The 16975-nt window shown below is 42.1% G+C and overlaps 1 protein-coding gene across 2 annotated transcripts in view; it reads left to right on the top strand.

The window, feature by feature from the left end:
* The window catches only part of ZFYVE21 (zinc finger FYVE-type containing 21), a 777981-nt gene that overhangs the window by 83259 nt on the left and 677747 nt on the right, over positions 1–16975 (top strand). For both annotated transcript variants that reach the window (XM_044074506.1, XM_044074507.1), the window contains exon 4: positions 12536–12611. In XM_044074506.1, the coding sequence (XP_043930441.1) occupies positions 12536–12611 (76 nt within the window). The remainder of the gene's footprint in view (positions 1–12535; positions 12612–16975) is intronic.

The raw sequence follows: 16975 nt of genomic DNA, 5'->3' as shown, positions 1-16975 counted from the left end.
GCCTTCTACGAGCACCTCCAGGAATGTATGGATCAAGCAATCCCTAATAAAATCAAGACCCTTTCCACCAAAGGCAGGCGCCCGGTCTGGTGGACTCCAGCCATAAACAAACTCTACAACAAGAGGAGAAAGCTACTACATGACAGAGCAAAATCCCTAAATGGGAAGGCATCTCTGATCAATACTAGCAAAAAACTACGATCACTCATAAAATCATCCAAGGCCAACTTTGAGAGAAAAATCGCTAATGACACAAAAGACAATCATAAAGCCTTCTTTAGCTATGTTAGAAACCTGGGTGGAAACTCCCAGATATGCTCAGAATTAGTCCAAAATGATAAAAAAAATCACTGAACCCACAGACATTGCCAACATACTGGCAGACAGGTTCAGTGCAAATTTCTCCCCTCCCTCCCCCCCAAAAGGAGAAATATCTATTCCACCAGAGTCTAGCCTCCCAAACATCTCAGATGCCCAGGTGAGAGCTGCTCTCTCTAAAGCAAAAAACACAGCATCAATGGGACCAGACGGTGTCCCCGGCTGTGTGCTACACGAACTCAATGAGGAACTAAACCCACACATAAGGCTGCTGTTTAATCTTAGCCTTACTACAGGATACGTACCCAAAGAATGGCGACGGCAACTGTGGTCCCACTCCACAAAGGCGGTGCTTCTACGGACCCTGGAAATTACCGCCCCATAAGCTTGATGAGCCTTGTCTGCAAAGCTATGGAGAGGATCATAATGGAACTCATAAATAAAGACATTGGGGACCTACAGACACTGGATCCTACCCAATTTGGCTTTGTCAAGGGCAGATCCTGCCTCTTGAACTTGGTCGACTTTTTCAAAACAGTCACTAAGGCCATTGATGAGGGTAAGGCAGTTCACACAGCCTACCTTGACCTAGCAAAAGCGTGCGACACAATACCCCACTCGGGCATCATAGAAAAGCTCACCAGCTTAGATGTAAACCCATATGTCACAAGATGGGTTGCAAACTGGCTCAAGGACAGAACACACAGGGTTAGAGTTGCTGGTGCCATGTCAGACTCTAAGCCGGTCACGAGCGGTGTCCCACAGGGCTCAGTCCTGGGCCCCTCTTGTTCGGCATTTATTTTTCTGAAGTGCAGGCAAACATAGGGGATTGTGGCTGACAAAATTTGCAGATGACTGCAAACTGGGCACCATAATTGACACTCCATCAGACACAGACATCCTCCAGAAAGGTCTCATAGAAATGGATAACTGGTGCCAGAGCCATGGCCTTAAGCTAAATGCCAAAAATGTATAGTCATACCCTTTGGGAAAAACAAGGTAACCCCTAATTACCACATAGGTGATAATCCATTAAACACGGAAGAAGTTATCAGGGACCTGGGGACCCAAGTTGACAGTAACCTCTCTTTTGACACTCACATTGCCAAAGTGGTTAGGAAGACCTTCTACATTGCCCACCTGATCATGAAGGGATTCACATCCAGATCAGGAGAGGTCATTGTACCCCTGTACTCTTCACTTATCAGACCAATGATTGAGTAAAACGCCCCATTTGGAATGTACCTTACCCGACACCTGCAGCAGTTGGAAAGACCCCAAAAGTTCCTCACCAAAAGGATAAAGGGGCTCAAACATATGTCATACGATGCCCGACTGAAGAAACTCCAGCTCTATTCAGTCGCATACCGTTTGCTCAGAGGTGATCTGTGCCTGACATACAAGGCCATGTCCAACCCGGAATTAATGGACATGCTTCACCTCAAAAAATCCAAATCCACCAGAGCAAGAGACTTAAACCTCAACACTGATATAAATAGGACGTGCTGGAGGGACAGATTCATCACCCAGAGACTCCCTACACTATGGAACAGAATCCCAGTCCATGTGAGGCAGAGCCCCTCACTGACTCTGTTCAAGAGAAATCTTGACGAGTGGATGGGAGATCGTAGGTTTACCCCGGGAATCATCTCTGTATCACTGCTAGACAGAGGCACAGCAAACTAATGGGTATAGTATTCTCATCCTAAGGGGTGGTGAAAGCCACACACACTCTGGCTAGGCTTATAAATGCCCTAGGGCAGATAGCCTAGTATGAACCTATGAAACTCCAATTTTTGTGGAGAATTAATCTAAGTTGGTCACTGTCTTTACTAAAGGTGGTTATAAAAGTATTGCATAAAGAGGTCTCCCTAGTTTGCTGAGTCATTGAAGGTTTTATAAAGGTAACCAAGTCACTGTTTGGTGACTGTGTAGTTCGAATGGCAACCTGGCTAGGAGGTGACTCTACCAGGTTAACATCAATGACAACGGAAGGTGAGGTCAAGAGTGGTTGAACTATACTTCTACTCCGTTTGTTTACGATTTCTTCAGTTAAGTCATTTATTAAACTAACCGGGTAGCCTCTGTTGCAAAACAAGTCTCTTAAGAGTTGACATTCAGAATTAGTCATCTTCATTAGTACACATCCTTGCGGGTCTAATGAGTTGACCTTTCACTATTGAACGGTTTTGCCTGTAAGGGTGTGCACTAGAAAAATGTAAATAGGAGTTGCAATATGTAGGTTTTCTATAAATTTTGGAAACATATCTCCTATTTACTATATCTTTTTTTATATTCACATCCAAATAGTCAATACTAGTAGTGTGAAAAGTGTAAGTAAATTTAAAAAATGGTGTAGTAGAGTTAAATTAATCCATCATTTGTTTAGCTTGTGATTCATTTCCTTTAAAAATCACAAAGATGTCGTCTAAAAATCTGGTATAAAAGTGAAGGAAGTGTAAATTTCAGAGTTATTGAATACAAAAATAGACATGTTCGCCACGCTTGCTCCGCAAGTGGAGCCCATAGCAACTCCATGTTTTTGTAAGTAAATCTTGTCGTTAAAAATTAAAAAGTTGTTGGAAAGTATAATGTCAATTAACTCAGATGCCAGGTCAATATCCCGTTGTGGAGCTTTTTTATTTTTCATATAAACTTCTACCCACTCAACCGCTTCTAAGTGTGGAATAGAAGTGTATAAATTGACTACATCGATGGTAAGAAAGTTGTCTTCTTGGTTAACTTCTAAAATGTTCAAACTTTTCAACAACGTCCATGAATCTTTGCATACTCGTGACTCAAGTTTAAGATATTTTTGTAATATTGAGTCAATGAATTTTGCACATGGATATGTCAAGGAACCTCGACCATCAATAAGTGGACGCATAGGAGGTCATGTTGGTTCTTATGAATCTTTGGTACTCTGAACATGACATGTTTTTGGGTAGAGAATATTAATGTAATTGAATGTATCCAGGTCAATTTTGGCTTTTGTAAACAGATCTCTGAAGTACACTCTAATCCTTGATTGTGCAATATTTAGTTCATTAAGAGATGCCTTAGCATAGGCCGGACAATTCAAGGCTAACTCCATTTTTTTATTATAATCAGTGATGTCAAAGCTAACCAGTCCACCACCTTTGTCTGGTTTAACTAAACGGACATGATCTGATCTAAGTAGTTTTAGTGCTCTTAACTGTAGTGATGTTGCTCTGCTTATAAAAAGTATTACTAGCTCTAATGAAAGGTATGTGTCTAATGTCTAACTCACACACGCTTTCATAAAGAGCTAAAAGGGGATGAAGAGGAGTTAGAAAAGTACTAGCAGCCCTAAGTACATGTGCAGGTTGTTGAACATTGCCTAATAAAAAGGAAAGATTTAATTTCCTTGCGTAACACTTTAAGGCTAACAAAGTTTTTACTACATTAATGTTATTACTTAAAACATATGTGTTACCCTTCGCTAGCAGTTCTACCAAATTCACTTCTGTAACAACAGATGAAAAGTTGTAAATATTAAAATCCCCTTTAGAATTAGTGAGAGCAACAAGGTTATTTACTGCAACAGAGTCATTTGGAACTATCTCTTCTGACGGTTGTTCTGCCTTTTGTTCCTCTGATACTGAGGGTGATGTGCCCCAGTAGTGGGCATGTTCTTGTCCTGGTGAAAATTTCAAGCAAGTTGATTGTTATTTGCTTGCCCCTCACGTGAATTATTAGCCCGAATTGTTTCACTTTGCCTAACTGTATCAGCGAAATCAATGTTTTTCCCTCAGATTCAAGTGGTAATAGACTGTCAACAGAATTATTATTAGTTGAATTGACTTCTGTCAGGGGCGGCACTGTGTTGGAATTGTGCCAAACCTGTGAAATTTGTGGTCTAGGATAAGCAGAGCCATTAGTGTATGCCATACGGTCACGATTCATTTTTTTAATCTTGTTGTTTTTAAGTCTGTCCAACAATTTCTCAATACTGGTAAAGACTCTGTTGTAGTCAAACCTATATCTAATAAAGTCAGGATGCAGTTTAATAGTTTTGTCCAAATCTTCGACTTCCTTCACTAAATTCTCAATCTGCAATGAGTAGTGTTTTATCATTAACTCCATAAGCTGAAAGCCTTGCTGATCAAAAAAAGAAAGTAATTCTGTGTGGAAAGGAGAATGTGGGATTAAGCCAGTTGGATATTGATAGCACCTAAGGCCCTTAGGTACTCTCCTTTCAGATAAACATTGTCTGAAATATACCACCTCAAGTTGGAGCTTCTTCAATTTTAAAAGTTTCACATCAAAAGATTTCAATTTGTCAGCAAGTGAACATAAATTTGTCTGAGGTAGGTTAACATTACGAGCCGGTTGTTCCTGGGGGTTAGTAAAACCAAAACTTAACTTTGTAGAGTTGTTAACCCATTCAGTAAAAGATGGAACTCCAATAAGCTCATTCGTGTTAACAAATTCGTTAGAAGCACTGTTATCTACAGTCGGTGGCGCCAGGTTGTGACTAGATAACACCCACCTGTTGTGCTGGAACAGTCGCTTGTTGACCCGGTGGTATTGAGCCATCTGAAGACCGAAACTGAGGGTCAGTGTTATTGGAATAATTCTGGGAGTTCAAGTTCCCCTGGTTGTTTCCATTAACAGATGTAATAGTGTTAGGTTCGCCGCTTCGCTGCTGGTCTACAGAGTCAAGTCTCTGTGTTAGATAATCAATACGTTGTGACAGTGAATTAAGAATGTTAGTTAAATCTACTGGTTGCAAAGTTTGCAAAGGTTGTGTTCGTCCGAACAAATTCAGGCTGGCTGGGCTGTTAGGTGATCCAGATGCCATAAAAACTGTAGAACAAACAAGTAAACTGGGCGGAAGAAACAAACAATCCAAAACAGAACAGGAGCCCAACAGTAGCCAGCAGAAAAAGATGTTAATCCCAAAAAAACACTTTCTTTTAACGTAAAGTCAATTTAATAAAAGTTTTTCTCACGTTTTCATCACTTTGAGTAAAGTAACTTCTTCAGACACACAGACAAACAGCAGTTACACAGTTTCTACAGCATTTAAACCATGTAGCATGAAGTCATGTGACTAATAGCAGCACTGAATTAAAGGTGCAGAGCACAATAATTCAAACACTATTAAAGTAAATCTTAAAACTTACATACTACCACAAATAAAAAGTGTGTATGTAATCAGTATACAATATACAAGGATTATATTAATGCCATTAGTAAAAAGTTAAAAATACACTATCGTGTAAGATTTCTTAATTTAAGCAAACATGAACTATTACACTTCTCATTCAAACCAGGCAAGCAGAAAGCATTAAGTGCTAACTGCCATTCTAGTTCTCGTACCTCTAATAGTACTGGATATTAGCCACCTCTAATGTCAGGAAGTACCTGGTCAATAACTTGGAACGTGAAACTATGTCCACCATTTAATGAAACATGTTTTGCTAAAGCATTTTCTTTTGCTAATCGCATAAGAGTGTTCGTAAATTCTGTGTAAGTGCTGCTTCTGTGTGTCTGAAGAAGTTACTTTACTCAAAGTGACGAAAACGTGAGAAAAAGTTTTATTAAATTGACTTTACGTTAAAAGAAAGTTGTTTTTTTGGGATTAACATCTTTTTCTGCTGGCTACTGTTGGGCTCCTGTTCTGTTTTGGATTGTTAGTCTCTGGAGGCAGTTGGGAGATGATTAGCTTTGCCCCTCAAAGCCCAGACCCCGTTGACTCAAGACCGTTTGGTGCTAAACATAATATGCAGAGGTTATTGTATTCCTTTTTCCCTGCTTTCTCCAAACTCCAAAAGCCTTCCCAACGTGCTACCCAGTCATCGGGACCAGGCAGCAGAGGAAGTCCAATTACTGTTGTAAAAACTTGTCATCCACGAGATCCCAGCTGAACACTGAGGATTCGGAACCTACTCCTGCTTTTTTTTGGTACCGAAAAAGACAAGGGACCTAAGACTCATCCTGGATCTAAGCAAGTTAAACGAAATACATAAAGAAGTTGAGGTTCCGAATGGTTATGGTTCAGTTCATACTGCCACTGTTGCACAAGGATGACTGGCTGTGCTTGATAGATCTCAAGGTTGTATGCTGTCACATCAAAATAGATAGGTGCTCCAGGAGATACCTGCACTTCCATCTGGGAGCCAGTCATGACCAGTTCAAGGCACTGCCCTTTGGGCTCACAACAGCCCCCACCCCCCCCAGGGTGTTCAGCAAATGCATGTCAGTGGTAGCTGCTCACTTGAGGCTCAGGGGATTCCAAGTGTTTCCATGTTTAGATGATTTTCCTGACCACCCCCATGAGGAATCAGCTAATTTGAGCCAGGAACTACTTATTCCAATTGCTGCACTCCCTAGGCATCACTGTAAACATGAACCAAGTCCAACTTTACTCCAGTTCAGAACCTAGAATTCGTAGGTACGCAGCTGAACATGAGGGATCAGATAGCTTCTCTTACTTCACACAGAGTAGTCACTCTGAGGAGTCAGGTTTAGCAATTGTGAGGCCTGCAACCCCCCATAGCCCGATTGATTCTGCAGGTACTGGGGTCCATTATCTACAGTGGTTCTATTAGTTCCTCTTGCAAGGTTTTTCATGCGGGTTCTATAGTGGACGCTGGCCACTCAGTGGTCCATTCTGTCACATAGGATTGACTCCCATCTGCAGGTGTCACATCAGTTGGTGGATCCAGTCAGACATTGTTATTCTAGGCAAACCGTGAGCACCCCCCCCCTTCGATTGCCACTATAACCATGGACGCTTCCCAGTTCGGGTGGGAGAGCATTATAATGGAATGATGGTCCAAGGCACATGGTGACCCTCCAAGACCAGATCGCATATCAATATCCTAGAGATGAGAGCAGTTCTACTAATGTTGCAATCCTTTCAGCCTTGGGGACTATTGCTGTACGTACTGACAACATGTCAGTTGTCTGGTACATCAACAAGCAAGGAGGAACCTGTTCTTAACCTCTGTGTAGGGAGGCCATGGGAGTGGATGATCTCTAATTGCAACACATGTCCTAGGGAAAACCAACGATCTGTTGAACAGACTCAGCAGATCGCTCATGATTCTGCATGAGTCGTGCCTCAGCCAGTCAGTAATGAACATGATCTTCAGCAGTTAAGGTCAACCTTGCTGTGACCTCTTTGCCTCTCCCCTCAACAAGTTCTTTGCTCTGATCCCCGAGGGAATTTCTTCAGACAGCAAGCTGGTTGAAGAGGGCAGTCATCCTCATTGCCCCCTTCTGGCCTCGACAGGTGTGGTTTCTGTAGTCTCATGTGAAATATCCTCCTTGGATTCTGGAGCCAAGTCAGGACCTCCTTTGTCACCCATCAGGAATGAAATATCCGAACCTCTGAACCCTAAAATTGGCCACTTAAATGTTCTTCGTGTTTCACTGTTGCAGTCATCGCATTAGGGTTATCCCTGCCAGGGTAGCCCTCTGCTGGTCTGAATACCAGAGGCTTAGTATTTCTGCGTCGGTTGCTGTCACTTCAGGACTGACGTTAGGTCGTCAGTAGTATAAAGTAAGGCAGCCGACACCATTACATCAGTCTTTCTTGCCAAGGAGCCTAAAGCAGAAGCAGTTCGCATGAGTGCCGGTCGGCTGCTACCTGAGTTTCATCTTCCAAATTGAAGCTGAAGTCTTCTAAAGCTAAGTACCCTGTTGGGGATCCTTTTTTCTTGATCTAACCAATGTCAGAAAAAGTTAACATTTGTCTCGCCTGTTGAAAGCAAATACCACACCGAGATTTTCATTCTTATGGCATCACTTGCTTAGTCCCAGACCACGACGTCCCCTCACTGTCGCTTTTTTGCTTTGTTTAACACCAGAACTATACATTGTCAGGCCCTTATTATAGCTAGATATTTTTGCTTACAGTCCTCTAATTCCGATATGGCTTCGGTAAGCCATCCGAAAAACTCTTTTAGGCTCGCAAAAGGCTTCCACCAAAAAAAGTCTACAACAGTGAGTGGAAGATTTATTTGGGCCACAAGCAGGAACATTGACCCTGTTTCAGCATCACTTTCAGACGCGTTACTGTTTTAAATACTCTGTTCGAAGGTGCTAGTTTCTCCAATATCAAGTTGCATTTGGCTGCTGTTTCCAACTTTCATACAGCAAGTTTGTCATCCATGTTCTTTGTTCACCTTTAGACTTTGCAAATCCTTCATGAAAGGTGTGTTTTTATGAAGACCCCCAATTAAGGATCCATCTCCTTTATGTGACCTCACTTTTTTGCTGCAGGCTTTGACACAGGGACCCTTTGAACCGACAGCTACTTGTGACGTGAAATTTCTGTCATAGAAAACAGCCCTCTTGGTAGCTGTAACTTCCACTGAGCAGATTTTGAACTACAAGCCTCATCTTCTAAACCTCCTTACATTCTGTTTCATAAAGATCGTGTCTTTATGCACTAGCACATCCTTTATGCCCAGAGTAGCTACTGAGAACAATATAAATCAATCCATCCACTTTCCAGTGTTCTTTCCCAATTTTTCTGACAAAGGGGAGTATGTTCTTCATCTTCTAGGTGTTCATAGACGGCTTTGTTGTTACCTGTACATGATCAAACAACACAGGAAAGTCTGATCAGCTTTTTGTAGTATTCTCCTCCAATAGACTTGGACAAGCGGTATCAAAAATTACCTTGGTAAAATGGATTTCCAACTTCATTTTTTTTCATTTATTCTTCCAAAGGATTGGAATTACCTAAACCTCCTAGGGCACATTCCACCAGATTTATGGCTACTTCCTCAGCCTTCTACTCCAGAACTTCCATTGATATTTGTGAGGCGGCTTCATGATCTAATAATCATACTTTTGTATCGCATTACAAGTTGGATGTTGTTTTAAAGAGTAGGGCTTCCTTTGGCTTGATGGTGCTTCAGCAAATCCTTCCATGAAGGCCACCCAGTGTTTGCGTATCTAGGGAATGTGACTCTGTCATGAGGAGGAATGAAGGAGACAACATCAGATTTAAAGGTGATGTCTTACCATAACTTGGCATCTGTGTTGACATTTTCTTTTTAAGACTGTTATGGACAATTTCAGGCCAGTAAAGCCAAATCCCACTAGCTGCGGACATGCATGTTTCAGCCTTCTTATGACCTCGTCAGCACAGCATAAGTGGAATGTTTGGCAAAAATCATGGGACATTCAGAATTGCCATAAAGCTGAAACACCTGATGTCCTTATGCGGTCATTTGCATATATCCCATGTTGCCTCTAATGCAAGAGGTTTCAAGGCATCGCACAGTGAAAAGTCTAGCTTAGCTAGATTTTTCTTTTAGTTTTCTATCATTGATGCCAGGAAAATTGTAGGCACTCAGTCTTAATTTGCCAGCAGTATTCTTTCCAGTGTAGCTCATCTTCAGCATCAAATCTCTCAGTATAATTATAAACCTGATCAGTAACTGAAAACTTGAAATAAACTTTATCGACAATGTTGTTATGGAAATGCAGCACACGTTTTGCCAAAGCATTATTTAAATCAATTTTTGACACCATGCAAATGTTTATAAACCCTAATGTAAATTTTTCTAATAATTTTTTCCTGTATAGAAGGTGGAACATAACCCACAAAGAACAATATACACTACAAATTTTGATTTACAAGTAAAATTCTTTAACTATTTATTTTATTTCAGAATTCCTAGCTGCCAACTGAGTTTTGTCGTCTTCTGTCATATAACTGCAGTAATTCCAAGTATAGCATTTATATATCCCTTTTATTGACCCTGTGAAACTACTTGTACAAAAATTATTTTTATGTAAATATTCCTTTAAATTTTCACCTATTTAGTAGAAACAAAGATCGGACTGTCTTCTGTTATATTAAATCAGGGCAATTCATGAGAAATTTCCAGTTCCCTTTCTCTAATACTTTTCTCATCCACTGGGTTTCCTAATAAGCCAAAGAAAAATCCTTCAATTCTTTGGAATCTTTTTCACTTTTATCATTCTTAGTCGCATGTTTGAACCTATATTCCAAACTTTTTATTTTTAACTTCATCCATTAAATTATCTACCATTAATTTGGGGTATCCCCTTTCATAAAATCTAAACCTCATTGCTTCACATTCAACAGTAAAATAATCTGGGTCATCTGTAAGTCTGCTAGTTCTCGTAAACTGACTTTTAACTATGTTCTTCTTAAGGTTCAAATGATCCATGCTGTCAAAATACGAATAAGCATTGCTTTGAACTTCTTTCTTTAAAAAAATACATTTAATTTACTAGCAGCTTTGTAAACTGTCAAGTCTAAAAATTAATGCATTCCATCTCAGCCTTAAGTAAATTTTAAATAAACAGTCACAGTATTTAAATATGAAATCAAATTCTTCAATGCATCCATAGTGCCATTCCACACAATTAAATAAATCAATAAAATGCTTGTATATCACCCCATACTTAAAAATTCAGAGTTATAAATTTTCCCAGCCTGTCATAAAAATTTTGGCATAACTAGGGGCCATATCTGCCCCCATTGCCACACCATTTAATTGTTTGTACATCTCGTTATCAAAAACAAAGAAGTTGTATGTCAAAATCACATCTAAAATTTCTGTAAATAACCTCACTTGTTCTGCTGTGAAAACGCTATGATGAATTCATCTCTTTGTTAACTATTTCTAGCCCTTCATTTGGAATGACTCTATATAGGGATGTAACATCTGCAGTCACTAATATCATGGAATCATTAATTGTGACTTAAGTATTAAAGATAGCTTTGAGTTTAGTAAAATTAACGTAAGACTCACTTTTACACATTAGTATTTGAAAAAAAAATTATCTACAAAAATGGCCATAACCTCAGTTTTATTTGCTTGGCTGGCCAATATCAGTGTAAAATTTGTAAATGTTGGCCTGATGAAGTTTTATGTATAGAATGAATCCGCTTACCGTATCAGTATTAAGTTTTATTTTAGTTGTGGTTTTATTAGACTTCCTAATATACCGGGAATGCTCTGTGATGTTTCAGCCATACTAGCAGTTTAGAAACTGACATACAAACATAGGAAGTTCATACTGACACTACTTGTATAATAACACCTTTGTAGTGTTTCTCCCCGGGCCTCCGCTGAAAATTGGCTACGTTCCAAGTCTGACTTTCCCAGTAAACAAATGTAAATAAATTTACGTCACAAACTATCATACCTGGTATTGTAGCATACACTTATGCTATCATACAACATTACTGGTTGTTATATTATCTTTTTATGTTTATGGAGCATACTGACAAGTATAATGAGATATTTGATAATGTATAGTACACAATTGTTTTCAGCAGAATTCCTAACTAAATGTGACTTAGTAAAGCAGTATGTATCCTTGTGCTAGCAACTGGCCAACTAATGTCATTCAGTATTTTAATTTTTGCTTAAGAGACCTTCGGTTAAAGAACCGCTCACTGTTTTCATCTCTAGGAATAGAGATTCACGGGATGATTTGACAGACCCCATTCATGTACACAAATATAAAAAGGCATCACAGTAATGATCAAGTACCTAAACGTTACATTCAGAGTGTAAGGGAGTACTGTTCCGAAAAAAAAAATTGTGCAACAACAAATGCTCAATTAAAAATTATCGCCGGTTTAAGAGAATTTTGTGAAAAAATATTTGAGTAAGAAACTTTGTGTGTATTCTAAAAAATGCAAATTTCAGGAATGCCTGACATAGATGCTAGGTAGATCTACTGAATAAAAATAATGCTGATTGTTTGCTTTCTGTATTAAACATCTTGTACAATAATGCATAAAAACTGTTCTATTTATTTTTTTCTGACATTTGTTGTGTAGGACTGGCTCAAAGATTCTTTTCAGCCATGATGTGGGCCACAAGTAGGTAGTTGGCTTCCTTACTTAATGTTCACAGAGAAATTAAAACACACTGTTGTGTGCCTGTGTCTGTACATAAATCAGTACGATTAGTATTTCCATTTAATCTGTATGCAGGGTTATCTAGTGTTTTACAATATATCTACTGTCTGCTTAGGTCATGGTAAAGGAAACATTTATGTTCTCAGAAATTAAATTAACAAGAGTAATGCAGTAGCTATCCATATCTGTCATGGTTAGCATCAGTAGCTAAAGCAGGATCAAGTGGTACTAATGGTGGTAGCAGAAAAGCAAATGTAAGACTTTTTTTGTTGTTTGTTTCATTTTAGTATTAGGACCTGACAGTGTCACTTTTTTTAAACTAAGGTGCCACATTTCTTGTAAGCTGGGAATCTTCAGAAAAATCTGAGAAAACTGTTTGTCGATTATCCAATAATCACAGGTGGGAAGAAGTTGTGTAAATTTGTGTACTAAACTAAGCAGTGTAAGCAGCATGTAGTCATTTGTACATTTTTTTGCGTGTAAGCATTTCATTTATTATTACTTGTTTATTAAAATGGGAAATATTTTATATGCATCCTTTATATCTAATTTAGATGATGTTTAAGCTAAAAATGGTTCTGGTGAATACTTTACTTTCTTGATTTTTTTTTATTTTTTTTTTAATCAGTTTACCAAACTGTATTAATCAAAGGAGTGCTGCTGCAAAATGTGCCTTTATCTACAAAGTGTAACAAATTAAGACTTAGATTTTTGCCTCTTGTTTTTTGTGTGTTTCTCATAACTTTTCTGGATTTCTGGTAAATCACTGAGGACTGAAGTCACTAAGTAATGACCGAGATTTGAGTTACAGACTTCATACCCTTAAAAAAATGTATGCTAAAGCAAGACCTGCTGGTCTATCGTCTTTCTAAGTTTATAAGAGCAATGTTTAATAATTGTCCGTCTTTTTGGGCACTTGCCCTTTTTGGCTTTAGAGTACCCTCAACAAAAAGGCAAAACATCTAGAAAGAAATGGCAGGACAAACCTGTGTCTGATTTCAAGAGAGCAAAAGGCCCCTTTCAGGATAAACCTTCTAGCTTCTGACTTCCTCCCTTTCTCCTCTCTACCTTGGCCATTTTTTTCCTTCAGTCTTCCAAACATTTTTGTCAATCTTCTCCACTGAAAAAAGATCACATCAGGCACTTAAACTATTCAAAAAGGGTACACTGTTCAATTGATATCTCGTCCTTTTCAACACTCAATTCCACAAGTGCCTCAGAACCAACAGCATCTATTTCAGCCAATCTTATCATGGCTTTTGCACCAGCATTTAATAGAACCTGTTCTTGTCAGTCAAAAAGGAATAAGTCCCAAGAAAAGAAAGCACCTATCCTAGATCGGTTTGTCCTAATCACCTTTTTGAACATTCCAGAATTCAAGACCTTGACTCTCCAAAGTCTTTTTCCTTTGATTTTCCCTACACCTTTTATGGTTACCTTGAACCTCAAGAATGCTTACTGACATATTCCAGATTTGAAGTAGTTAACTTCATTTGTTCATCAACCTGTGGGTATCGGATCCGAATCTGATCCGAGCCGGCAGCTTTATTCAGCTAAGATCCGAGCTCCAAGCTCCTCTCTCTTACCCATAACCCCCTGCCATCCTTCTCTTTCCTCAGATCTCGTTTGCCACGGCTTATTCAAGCACCTAGAATGAGTTCCAGTCGTAGGGTTTCGTGAGTTTTTGAAGAAAATGTTCTCAGTTTTTTTACCTAGTTTTTAGTTTAATTGTTAACGAGTGAGTGTTGTTCCCTTTGGTAGTTGATTTAGCTAATTTTTGTTGCTAAAACCTTGTATTTTTTCAGTTACTTTAGTCTCCCTTTTCCCGTGTGTGTGAAGGTGTGTTTGGGTTAGGCCCTTTCTACAACTATGGCCAAGGCCCCTAAAACTTTCTTTTCTAAATGCACCGAGTGTGGCCATAAGCTATCCCCGGCAGATGGCCACACTCTGTGTGTTATCTGCCTTGGGGTTGATCATCTTTCTTCGGGCTGCACAATTTGTGCAGCCTTCAACCCCAGGGCTTTGAGGGATAGGAGGTCGAAGTTGATTCTGTTGGGACTTCTGCCCCCGGACTCTGCTTCGTCCTCTTCTCCCTCGGCAGCACTGGCTGCTACCGCAGCGGCGCTGCCTTCCATCCCTGCTCCCCTGGCTGGGACTCACCCTCCCACCGAGGCTCAGGAGGAGAGGGAATCTAGGAGGGAGAAAAAAAAAGGACAGGCACCACAAGCGCGAGCCAAAGCTTCCTCTTCGGCTCCGCCAGCGAAGCAGCTAGTCTCTCCTAGGGCCTCTGGGCCTTCTCCTTCCTGGCTCCATTCACCCCGTTTTTCCCAGGGACCGGAGGAGGAGGAGACCCGGTTGCCTTCGAGGTCTTCGAGGCGTCACTCCAGGCCTGCCTCGGTGGCCTCGTCAAGATCAACAAGAAGCTTGTCAGATGCAGATATGGACTGGATGATGCGTAGGTTTCTCCAGGCCCAACTGCAGATGGGAGTGATCCTGCCTCCCCCCCCCCCCGGGGGAGCTCGACCCCCTTTTTTGCCCCGATTGCTCCTTCTCCAACCCACTTCCGGGGTTCGGAGCCATCGGATCTAGGCAGCGTCAGAGCCAGGGGAGGCTCGGTGCCGATAGTACACCTTTCTTCGGCTCCGACCGTACCCTCGAGCTTGTCTGGTCCCCTTTTCGGATCCGAGCTCTCGGAGCTGTGAGCTGAGCTTTGGATCCGGAGGTGTTAGTGTGTCTTCGGCTCCGTCTCGGTCAGAGCACACTGGCCCTTCGGATCCGACTGCATCAGCGCCGGCCCTGGTCCGCACCTCGGATCCGAAGGGGCTGCTCTCGGAGCTTAGAGAGAGCAGTTCTCCTTCGGCGTTCGATGTTGTGGAGAGGGTCTTGTCGAGGGACTTGAGGCCCCAGGCTCCTGCTGCAGTTCCACCCATCACTCCCTCTCAGACGGGCCTACCTTCCATCACCCGGCCCCAGGGACAGCCTGCGCCTACGTCCCAGATGGTTCCCTTGGAGGAACAGGATGTGGTTGGTGAGGCATCCTCGGACAGCCCCCCCCCCCGAGGTGGTTCCTCACAAACGTAAGTGCAAGAGGAGGCACTTGGACTCACCTGAGTCCCTGACAGAGGACACAGACTTAGAGGAAGGGGAAGGTTCCCCAAGGTCACCCGCCCGAGGACATCTCCTTCGGAGACATTATGGAAATGCTTCGTATTAGAAGGGGGTGGTCAACCCAAAAGCCTTCCTCCGATGAGTCTGCGTTTCTGGAGGTGTTTGACGCAGGCCCATCTACCTCTTGGATGTCCCCTCCCGCCAATTCCCTGGTAGATCTGATCACTACCAGGGCATGGAAGGAACCGGACACTGTGGAGCCCATACGAAAGAGACCTGACAAAATTCTTAGTCCACCCACAAATCGGACGGTTTGGAGCAAGGGTGCTCCAGTAGATGCCATGTTGGTGGCGGCTGCCACCAAGAAGGAACTGGCCCAGGAGAGTTCCTCGGTCCATCCTCCCGACAAGGAGTCTCAGACGATGGACCGCATAGGGAAGCGGATGTTTGCTACAGCCACCTTCTCTGTAAGGTCACTGAACTACATGGCACATGTGATACGACTCCAGCGGGATCTTATCAAAGAATACGCAGGGTCGCCCCCAGAGTCCATGTTGGCCTAGGATATGAAAGTATTCTCAGCCCGAATGGCCACTCAAGTCCATTTCGAACACATCTATGCATCTCCTTTCCCATGCCACGGAAGAAGCCGCTAGAGCTAGCGGAGTGGGCATTGTCTTATGGTGGCATGCTTGGCTCCGCCTCTGCGACTTTGCGGAACCCTTCAAGGCATCCTTCGCAAATGCCCCTTTTGACGGCTCTTCGCTGTTTGGCAAGACCATCCGCGACACGCTGGTCCAGTGCGAGAAAGACGGGAAGACGTTGTCTGCCGTCTGGATCCGCTTCTCAGCTCCCCAGAGGTCCTTCTCCAGGAACCAAAGGGGACAAAAGAAGATGTGGTTCCGGAAATCTCAACAGTCCCATTTCGCTCCGGACCCCTCGTCCTTCAGAGGCACAATCGGAGGGAGGCAGCAGTCGCAGAAATAAAGCAGCTGCTAGAAAAAAGAGAAATCCAGCCCGTTCCCCCAAGACCAGTCCAGATCAGGCTTCTACTCCAAGTTCTTTTTGGTGCCAAAAAAGACGGGGGACTTGAGACCAATCCTCGACTTGTCCCTTCTGAACCTAGCGGTTGCCAAAGAAAAATTCCGGATGGTCACCATTCAGTCCATTCTCCCACTCCTACAGGAGAATGACTGGATGTGCTCTATAGACCTCAAGGATGTGTACTACCACATTTTGATGGACAGACGATCCAGGAGGTTTCTCCGCTTCCGGCTGGGAGCCAGTCACTATCAGTTCAGGGTCCTTCCCTTTGGTCTCACCACAGCCCCCAGGGTGTTCACCAAAGTGATGGCAGTTGTAGCGGCCCACCTGAGGCTTCAGGGAATACAGGTCTTTCCGTACCTAGACTACTGGCTCCTCACCGCCCCCCACCAGGCATCTACTCTGTTCAGCCAGGAATTATTTCTTTCACTTGGCCACTCATCTGGGAATTTCTATCAATCTCAAGAAATCCTCCCTTCAGCCAACTCAGACCTTAGATTTCATAGGGCCCAGGCTAGATACAAACCTGTTGAGGGCCTTCCTAACTCCGGACAGGCTTCGAACTTTGACATTCCATGTGATGGCTCTCTTACAATCCCCGCCCCCCCCCCC

The sequence above is a fragment of the Protopterus annectens genome, chromosome 6.part0 (assembly GCF_019279795.1).
Source record: "Protopterus annectens isolate FY-2018-M chromosome 6.part0, PAN1.0, whole genome shotgun sequence".
NCBI classification, from domain to species: Eukaryota; Metazoa; Chordata; order Ceratodontiformes; family Protopteridae; genus Protopterus; species Protopterus annectens.
Note: the sequence above shows the minus strand (reverse complement) of the source record. Positions and strands in the feature narration are given on the sequence as shown.